The sequence below is a fragment of the Salvia miltiorrhiza genome, chromosome 4 (genome assembly GCF_028751815.1).
Source record: "Salvia miltiorrhiza cultivar Shanhuang (shh) chromosome 4, IMPLAD_Smil_shh, whole genome shotgun sequence".
Lineage (NCBI taxonomy): Eukaryota > Viridiplantae > Streptophyta > Magnoliopsida > Lamiales > Lamiaceae > Salvia > Salvia miltiorrhiza.
The window spans coordinates 47,759,132-47,769,383 of NC_080390.1; the positions used below are offsets into that span (position 1 = coordinate 47,759,132).

Below are 10,252 nucleotides of genomic sequence, written 5' to 3' on the forward strand. Positions count from 1 at the left end.
GTTTTCATTCAAACATCTCCATATACATAGCATATGTATGATGAGATCCCCGGGCCGTTTGAGTTTTATACTAGCTTCACTTTCTAATACTCTTTCATCAATACATGAAACCCACATAGAATGATGATCACCCGTTCAAATTCCAACGAAATTTTCTGTGTTAGAACTTGTGTGTTTTCTTTTTTGTTTTTAAGGGATAAAATAATTCCATTAACATAAAGTAGCATCAGACTAATTAAGCAACCTCAATCAAAGATGCCAACAAATCCCATGCTACAAATAAGCACTCACCGTATCTTATTATATGTAAATAATAAACAACAAAAGAAACAGTTATATATTTTCTGTACGATCATTTCACAAATCACTAAAAAAAATACAGTACGCACAATCAAACAATGTTTTAGGCTTTAATTCTACACAAGTTTCTCAAACCAAGGCTATCAAGAAAAGTTTTGAGTGTGTTTATCTAAGTATCAAACAAGTATCCTCCCAAAAAAAATAAAAGTATCAAACATGTATGAGGCGCAGATTTATAAGGATGAGTTTGTTAATAATCTATCTTCACACCTTGGGCCTTATCGAAGGACAATTATGCCCAACACAATTGGGCCTTGTCAGGGTGGCCCACTAGATGTCACAGTGGGATCAAACCTAATAATACGTTTTATTCTTTTTGTTCAAAATTGCCATTTCTTAAGTTGATGATGAAACCAGTGCTCAGAAGAGGTTTGATGAGAAATGTCGATAGTATAAAACTTATAATGACAGTTAGACTTGTATAAATGTTATATATCCATCTCCAACAAGAAGAGAAAAAAGAATTACATCTTGGATGCTCGAGGAAAAGAAATAGCAATACATTTGGTTAGAAGCAAGAGAAGCCACAAAGATACTCCATCACTAACTTTAGAAACAGAATGGGATCCTTAAACCTGGTATAACTAAAGTGAATTAAGTATTACAACACTAGTAGAAGAATTAGGTATAGTAAGACGATTAGTAAGCACAACATTATGACTTTCAACTAAAAAGAAAATTCTACGCAGCTTGTCAATTTCTCCCTAACAGTTACCTTCATCTCCGCCACACTCATGAGTATCAGACTTGCCATTCTCTAATTTACTTACGGCGTCAGCCCCCAACATCTTAGTTAACTCTTCCTGTATCACCACCAAAATAATACACTCATTTCTCTTCTTTTATTGTTTTTACTCATTCAAATGGAACGAAGAAAAACACGAGTTTTATCATCATATCACTCAAATATTACACCTACAGGGATATATCATTGCAACACGAAACACATTACATGACTGGGGGGAATACAGAAAAAGGGAAAAAGAGAATGTACCTTTATAGAATTATTCTCTGATGTAAGTTTCTCGCATTCCTCAGAAAGCCTTTGCAACTCGTCTCTGAGGCTACGGTTCTCACTATTTAATGTTTCCACCCTGTGTTGTAGCTCTTCACACTCAGCCTACCAAGAACATACAAGAGGATATCTTTTAATATTTAGTGGATTGAACAATAACAAGATCATGAATGCTCATATTGTTAATTCACCAGAACGAGTACTCAATATTTTGATTGACAAAAATTTGATAGGTTGTGTCACACAAGCACTTAGTAAAACTCCCCGATATGCAGAAGGCCAGACAACTCCTTCAAATAAACGAATACAGATGACAGCCAAAAAGAATAATTTTGTTTCATTTTCTTTTATAATCCAATAACAGAGGCACCAGAAAATAACTAGAGGGAATATATTTTTTATCAAAAAGAACCTAACAATTGAGATTCTGTAATACTTATGTGTACCTCTCTAGGATGGCAATCCCTCACCAAATCCAACCCAAACCATTAAGATAAACCCTCAGACATGATTTCATTCATATTTGGATGAAGTTAATTAAAGGGTGTTCCCGATATTTCACATCTACAATAGAAGTTGTCTTCCACTTCCCCCAAAGAAATATCTAATACTCGGAAAATGGAAAATCCAACAACTTCTCTAAATATAAATTTGAAATTCAGAGGGGAAGATCTCTTCCTATTCTAAAACAACACTAATTTTCACTGTTACACAATTCTCCAGATTCCAGAAGTTCCAGTCCTTCAAAATTCTCAAATAAAATTCACATATTCTTTTTATATATTTTGGACATAATCCAAAATCGACCCTCAACTAAACCCAACTCACACTCACTTGAATAGCTACCCGACCAAAAATAAAATCTGCAAAGCAAATGCACTAATGCTACATGTTTAGCAATCAAAAGTTAAAACCTAAACAAAAGTGAAGCAGTGTTCGAATATAATTGTGAGAAAACTAGTTTATTGGAAATGCTGAATGCAAGTAATCAACTATTGAACATTGTGTTGTCAGATGATGGAAGCCAAGTCCGTCATTGTACTTGGAATTGGAAAATCATGTGAGAAAGGTAGAGTCAATTAGATAACTATAGCATCGCTAATATCTGATGTTTACCCTGAATCTACTTTCAGAACTACAATAGGTTAGTGATGCAATAGCAATAGACACATTGAACAAAAGAATGGACATACCTGCTTCCGTAATCTTGATCTCCGAGCAGACTCACGATTAGATTGCTTTCTTTTCTGCCTTTTTAATTCGCGTTCGTCCTGCTGGATAAGAGGTCAAATTTCTTTTTTCAGTATTCAGGCACTCTCTCATTGATACTTTTGTTTAAAGGAGGAGGTGGAAAACCAGTTTGTAACCAACGAAAAACAAAATTAAAATCGTTACTGCTAAGGAATACTAGAGACGAAGAAAAGCATATAAAACTCAAGAAAGGATGGCCAGCACAAGGGTTTCAGTCATGAGTTCTGGTAACCGAATACACACACCACAAGACATTCATAATATTAATCCTTTTATAATAAGCACATAGCCATGCTACCCTCAACCCCCCCCCCCCCCCCCTCTCTCCCCTCCCCCCACCCACCCAAAAAGGAAAACTAAATTTATAGATCCTCTCCCCTGCAATCCAGCATAAATTCAAAGCTACCTTTATCTTTACAGATAACGGTTACTATTAAGAAGAAAAGAAGTAAATAACTAAAGCTACCATTGTATCATATAGTCCTTGTTATTACAAATTCTGAGATGAGATCCATCTCAAAGACAGGAATATACGATAACCAGTGATTATTCAACTAGAATTTCTTCAAAAGAGTTGTTAAAAGAAAACATAATTTTTATTTACTTTGTCTGGGGGTAAAGATCCATTAGGGTTAGAGGCTAGAGCTGCGCCATTCTAAAGGCACTTTGAAGTCTGCTAAAACTTCAAGGTAATAAGTAAACTGGCATGAACTCAGAAAACTAGTCAACCCATTGACTATGTCAGCATATAGGGCAATGTAGGATCCAAATCCATTCTCCCACCAAGAACGCATTAAGTCAATTACATCAATAAAAGTTTTAAGGAGCTAATCATCGAAAAAAGCAAGTAGACGATGTTCCCCAATGGTGTTTTAAGGAGCTAATCACAACCGACCTATACACAATGTTAACAGAGTCGCCAGAACAATATGGAAGCTGAAATGAAAAAAAAAAAAAAAAAAAGGCTAGTAGTAATTCAAAGGAAAGTATGTATACCTGAATCCACTGATCATTCATCATGCCAGATGGAGCAACAGTCTGAGCGACACCAACTGAATTTGGCCGGAGTTTCATGGGTCCAGAACCAGTAGGTGTAGTATTCCACAAATCCATGCCAATATTCAAGTTAGTTGCAGGTACAGAAACTACAGGATTGCCAGGTACTGAATTTGGGAAATTAGTAGGGACACCATTGTTCTGTGCGTTAGCACCTGATATAAAATCACAATCTCATTAATCCAAGGAAATTGCAGGTAAACATTGATGGCATTTAAGAACCCTAACCCTCAGCAAGCATCTGGTCAAAGCTTCCTTTCTTGGATGTAGAGAAGTCCTAGAAAATGTGTAAAAGCGTATGTTTCAATAAAAAGACATTCTGCTACATATGCCAAAGAAATTTTAACGTAGCTATTGAACTCTAGAACATATACATAGAATAGAAATCTAAAATCTGTACAGGCTGAAAAAATGACCTGGTTGTTTTCATCACTTCCATCTGATGAACCTTCACTACCGCTTTCAGCACTACTCATGAGAAAATTTTAACAATCAGAAACTGAGCATCAAATGGTAAATGATAGTAGAAAATAAGCATAATAAAATTTGCAGCATAAAATATGTGTCTGCTCACCTGTGGGTACCATCATTTCCAGAGCCAGAGGCTGTTTTTCCACCCTCTCCAGTCTTTCCACCAATCATGCCATGATTTGCTGAAGCCCCCTTGGACTTTTTGCTTGACGGACGATCTTTCCCATCAGTTACTTTCCCATCTGATTCTGCAGTTCCATGTACAAAACCTGGAGGCTGTAAGGGCAACAAGGAAGAAAGAGGTAATGTGAAGCTTTTGAAACTCCTGAGATATTATATTGCCAACCACTATGGTAAAAAAAACATAAGAAAAGAGGTGTTCACTCAAATCAATTAGACACTAAAGGCTGAGATTTTTTATTACCGCAGCCATATTAGGGTGAGCATAGATTCCCCCAGGAGGATATAAAGCTGGATATGGAACAGGGGTCCCATAAGGTGGCATCATAGGATGCTGAAAAAGCAAGTAAGATAAATAAAATGAAAAGCCATGAGGATGACCAATCTGCAACGTAATTTTTCATAAATCATGGGTATGAAGCTAGACATTCCAGAATTCTCACCTGGCCTCCCCACATGTAAGGATGGGGAGTGGGAGAAGCCACAGTTGAAGCAAAGAAAGGTGGAGCTGCTCCAGCACCATAAAAAGCCTGGAAAGAAGAAAACCCCAAATGCGCTTTAAAAGAGGCACGTATCTTTTTCAAACATACGAAAGAAAAAACTTGCAAACTTCGTAAGAAATGAAAGCCAACACAAATGTATTAGACCTGCATTGAACTTGACCAATCAGGATACACAGGCGTAGTAGGTGTAACGGGTGCTTCCTGGAATTCAATCACCAAGATGTGGATATTATGATTTAGGCCAGATGCAATGTTTAGCTCTCATTTAGAATTACCAAAAAATTTAAAACAGAGAGAGAGGTTACTTGCCGCAAATACACACGATTTACCCGAATTTTCAACTTTTACACAATTTTAAAGAAGTTGCAATTACAACACCACCTTTTGATTTTTGCAATTGCAATATCCTCAATTATTCAACAGTTGGAGTACACGAAGGACAAAGACTTCGTCAAAAAGAATTAGGGATGTTGTAATTGCAAAAGATCAAAAGTGATGCAGCAATTGCAGCGCTTTAAAAATCATGTAAAACCGTGAAGTTGTGTTATTTGCAGCAATTAACCAAAAAAGAAATGCATACCTACAAAATCATATGTTGAAAGGTGGGAAGTAAATTAGTACCTGCGCTGAGGATGCAGGTTTGGATGATTTTGATGGAGTGCTTTCTTCCCCAGCCCCCATTAGAGCAGCAGCAGATTGTGCCCAAATTTTCTAAACCCTGTTCTGGTGATTCTTTTACAGGATCCTGGTATTTCCAATCAAAAAATAGAACCTGGTGAAATTGAATTAAGGAAAAAAAAAATCAAAAGCACATTTCGACGTTGGGTGACATTATGAAGGCAATGAATGGAAGATCAACCCCAACATTCTTGATAGTAGCTTTCAAGAAATAGAACAGATATAAGATATCGCAATGGACATCTAGCAAAGCTGCCTGAGCACCTAGTACTAAATTCATATAACAGCATGGAGCACTGTCAAGATCTTCTGACCTACATTTGGAAGATGTATATGATGTCAGCTTTTACTGGTAATTGTTCAGAATTTATTCTCAGAGTTGAGTACCTTGCAGGTACTTCATTTAATGAAACTTGGGGGAAACTTAATAAACAGCATAACAATATTTAATTCATCTAGTTGTCAATTATCATACAAAACCATAAACATCAATGAATTTAGAATTTATTTAAGATCAATAGACAGAATCTGTTATCAACAACATATCAATATACGGCCACATAATTCAACCATTTGAAATTGAGAATTGCTACTAACAGCTATAGGGGAAAAAGAAAAGCATATAAGAAACAGTGGAGATAAAACCAGAAAACATCTAGATAATTATATCCAAGTGAAAAGAATTTGTATGTCAACAAATAGAATTATTTGCAAGCGACATGACAGTATTTCTGTATGGCATCTGCAGCTTATTTGTGGTGTTCTACTTTGAACTCAAGCTCGCATTTTTTGTTCTAAGACAAGAAAAGAGAACAAAAAAGGATATGTAAAAGTGCTCTTACATTTTGTAGTTCATCACTCACTGAGCCAATAATTAAACTGAAAAATAAATACTATAATACAAGAGAACAGCCTACAATTGCATGTTAAAGCTAGGGAACAGATGCATGCAGCATCCTACTTGAAGTTCAAAAGACAATAATTAAAGCGGTAAAAATCGAGTGAGAGCTGTACAATAGGACTAGAGCCAATAGATAGGTCTTAGACAAGCTTGTGCCAGATATAGTTCTAGTCCCGCTGTGCTCTCACCAATTGATGCATGTTAGATCCCAAAAGTCATTCACATGAATCAGTCTACACTCTACAGAAGTAATCATTCCATACATATTCTAAGTTTGCACAAGTCTCTCTTTCATTTAGCAGAGGAAGGGTAGTTTAGCAAGTTGGTCCGCACAAATGCACAAAAGACTTCAATACTTTCTAACACAGGCAGCTTCTTTATAGCAACACAATGTGCTACATCCCCTATGATATTATGAGTATGCAATCATTCTTACTACCAACACAAATCAATGTAGACAAACTACCAACATTCAGCCCCTATACACTTATAGCCTATAGCAAATATTGTTGTAGCTCAGTGAAAATTTTGAAATTACGGAGAATGCTCTAGAATTAATCTGATCAAAGCAAATAAGAAATCATTTTCAAGTTTCAATATTTATATATCAAAAGTCTCCACCAAAATGTCAAAGAAGTTAGTAACCATAATTAAAAGTATCTGCCGGATCCATAGTGAAACCAGGTCATGAGACACGTGAAGTAAGAGTGTCAACAAATTAGTTCACAATTAAGGCCATGAGAAGAACACAGTACAGTAGCCTATAAATCTCCAAATTAATAATGGACAGTCCTCACTATGCAACATAAAGAACTGAACGGTCAAACATATTGCAAACTCCACATTTATTAATCAGTCACTCTGAAAGATTGATCTCAAGTCAGGTACTTCAAAGTTCAAACTAAACTTCATCATGATAATAAAAATTGAACCTTTAGCTGCTGAGGATACACCTACCTGATTATTTCTAACCTTTGGCATATTAATGTACATACGTAAATCAGATAATAATGACAAGAAAATGCATCTCCATAGAAGCACGCCAAACGTAATAAAATCCCCCCATTACCAAGACTACCTGCGATTCCAGACCAAAAAGCATCCAATTATGTCTAACAACCACTTGACTTGAATCGGTATCCATTAATTTATTGAAGGGATTCAGTATCCAACCATAGCTTAAAAGTTAAAACCAATTCAAGGACTCAATTAATAAGCTAAAAGCTCACAAGTTGCCAAAGAATCTAAAATTAAGGTATCAAATTCTAACTCGTATCCAATTTCTGACCGGCAAATCCCCTTATCTCAGTAAGCAAAAAGAAAAAGAAAAAGACAAAAACTGTAAGACCTATAACTGAATTCCACGGCGAACATCGAGTTGAGTCTTGTCTAGTATGAATCCATTGAAGAAACAACAAGAGAGAGATAGCAAAGGCGACAGACCTGGTATGAGGTGGAAGGAAAAGGAGTCCAAGTCGGACGGGCGAAAACTCAATTTCGGTTGTTGGTTGCTGTTACTACGAGTCTATAGAAAAACGCCAACAACCACACCAGAAACAGACAGCCGTGAATCTCCCGAAGATCCAACGGTAGCAAAATTAAGATTTCATTCCCTAAATTCGTAAACCCCCAAAAAAAAGAGAAAAGGAGAAAAACGAAACCCAAAAATCCGCCGAACAACTCTCCGGCTACGCACTAATCTTCACGAAGTAGTAAAAAAATCAAGTGTCCCGGAAAAATCTAAAAGGAATGACTACAAGTAATTAAGTTAACTAACTGTGGTGGTGGTGGTGGTGGTGGTGGAGCACGGTTGCGGAATGGGGTGGTAGGGTTTTGGAGGGTGACACGTGAGGGGGAAGAGGAATCCAACTGGCGGAAACTGAGTGGATAGACATGACGCGGCAACCAAGTGTTTGCGATGACTCATGCCTGTCTTTTATATTTTTTCTTTTTATTTTCTCCTTCTTTTGTTTTTCCTTTTTTATGGATAACTTTATTTAATTGAGTCACACTCGCCGCACAGCTGTGACAGAAAATTTTTAGGCAAATTTTGATGTTAAGACAGATGTATGGTGCGGCCCAATTCAATTCGTATCCACGCTACCCCGTCCTCATTTCGGCTTATTCTACAATCATTTTTTTATAATTAAAAGTAGGGTTAAGGTGCAGATAGGCCCCTTAAGTAGAGGCCCTTATAGCGTTTCACTCCTCTTACTCACTGTGTGTGTAATTTAGCCCCTAAAGTACCAAAAATCGAACATTTAACCCCCTCCGCCCTAACTCCGTCAGTCCACCGTTAGTCAATTTTTTTTATTCGAAAATGGGGCCCACCTCGTCCTTATCGGGAATTCGTCGCTGTCGGAGGCGCTGGAGAATATTCTAAGCACGCTCGCAAGCTGCAACGGTGCTCGGAGTCCTCCTACAATGGGAAGCTCCTCATGTAGAGTGATCTCGACATGCTGTCGGCGAAGCTCGACGCCCAAATCACCAGCTTCCGCGAAATCTACGCCGCCGACCTGCTGGAGCAGAGTCACGCCCTTGTCGTGTCCAGGCCCGCCGCCTCCGCCTCCAAGGACGATGTGCATTTCTACCTCAACGACTTTGTTTACAGGCTCAAAATCGGGAGCAAGGCAATGAAGAGGGAAGCCCTCATTACCTTGAACCAAGTCATTCGAGAAGATGATAGATATGTCAAGATTGGCGCCGAGATTTAAGGTTTCTTAAACATTCTTGTCAATTTACTCGATTTTCAAGAGACGGAGGTGCAGGAGGAGGCCGTGAGAGCCGTCTGCTTGATCACCGGCTTTCCGCCTTGCAAAGCTGAGCTGATCGCCGTCGGCGCGATTGCGCCGCTGATCAGAGTGGCGGCGTAGGAGATAAAGAGATTCATGGTGGAAGACAGCAGCATTGCAGGGGTGGTAGAGTTGGCCGGGAGCAGGGACGAGGTGGCGCAGATGAGCGCTCTTGATCTGCTGCAGACCATGGCGTATAGAGGCGAATCCATAAGAGAAACGATCATTTTCGAATAATTTTTTTTTTGACTAACGGTGGACTGACGGAGTTAGGGCGGAAGGGGTTAAATGTTCGATTTTTGGTACTTTAGGGGTTAAATTGCACACATAATGAGTAAGAGGAGTAAAACGCTATAAGGGCCTCTACTTAAGGGGCCTATCTGCACCTTAACCCTTAAAAGTATTAGTATTATAAATGTATTCCCTCAATCTAAAAATTTAATAACTTATACTTCCTCCATCTACAAAATGAATACTCACATTTCTTTCTTTGTCAGTTCACCAAATAAGTACCCATTTTCTTTTTCAGTAATTATACTTCACACAACTCACTCACAATAAAAATAAGCACATTAATCAATTTCTTAAAACATGTGCCACCCTAAACGTATACTCATTTCGTGTGCGGAGGGAGTAATGTTTTTTTTATTTGGACATCATATTTTTATAAATTATTTTTTGAAATAAAAAGTCAATACATAAAAAAAATATCTCACATAATCATTATTTACACCATATGATTGTGGCCCACGGTATTTATCTTTTCATTTAAAAAATAATATCTTTATTTATCTATCTTACTTTTTAAATAAATATATCCTAAAAAAATTAATTTCTCTCTTATGTTTTATTATAAACTATTTGTTTCTTAGAATCTATGTCTACCCCCTATGGCCTATTAAATTAAGATATAGGAAGTATCATTTATTTTTATATAAAATATTATTTACAAAAGATCATTTACATATATTATTAAGAAAAATATCATTTACATCACAAATAAAGGTGTCCATGTTGAAGTGGAACTGTGATCAATGAACCGAAA

At 37.2% G+C, this 10,252-nt stretch overlaps 1 protein-coding gene across 8 annotated transcripts; it reads right to left on the bottom strand.

Moving 5' to 3' along the window:
• Positions 1-777: 777 nt before the first annotated feature.
• LOC131023915 (G-box-binding factor 1) lies at positions 778-8,382 on the bottom strand. Of its 8 annotated transcripts, none has more exons than XM_057953567.1 (13): positions 7,859-8,338; positions 5,696-5,828; positions 5,458-5,581; positions 4,981-5,037; positions 4,777-4,863; positions 4,578-4,667; positions 4,257-4,429; positions 4,099-4,150; positions 3,911-3,959; positions 3,623-3,837; positions 2,569-2,646; positions 1,355-1,480; positions 778-1,163 (listed from the first exon to the last, which is right to left on the bottom strand). In XM_057953567.1, exons 3-13 carry the CDS (start codon positions 5,515-5,517, stop codon positions 1,065-1,067), a joined length of 1,086 nt encoding a protein of 361 aa, XP_057809550.1. In that variant the 5' UTR covers positions 5,518-5,581; positions 5,696-5,828; positions 7,859-8,338; the 3' UTR covers positions 778-1,064. The 8 variants fall into 8 exon arrangements, with proteins under 8 accessions (XP_057809550.1, XP_057809549.1, XP_057809544.1 ...); XM_057953566.1 differs by lacking the exon at positions 5,696-5,828 and adding an exon at positions 7,373-7,493; XM_057953561.1 differs by having other exon boundaries at positions 2,569-2,649; positions 5,779-5,828; positions 7,859-8,336.
• Positions 8,383-10,252: the final 1,870 nt, after the last annotated feature.

Bases quoted from the DNA above. Each gene is read 5' to 3' on its own strand.
- LOC131023915 (XM_057953560.1), bottom strand. From the start codon at position 5,517: ATGGGGGCTGGGGAAGAAAGCACTCCATCAAAATCATCCAAACCTGCA. The intron at 3,960-4,098 runs GTCATTTTTTCA...CACATTTTCTAG, and splicing joins GAAGTGATGAAAACAACCAG to GACTTCTCTACATCCAAGAA. The intron at 2,650-3,622 runs GTATACATACTT...CCTCTTATCCAG, and splicing joins TGAATGATCAGTGGATTCAG to CAGGACGAACGCGAATTAAA.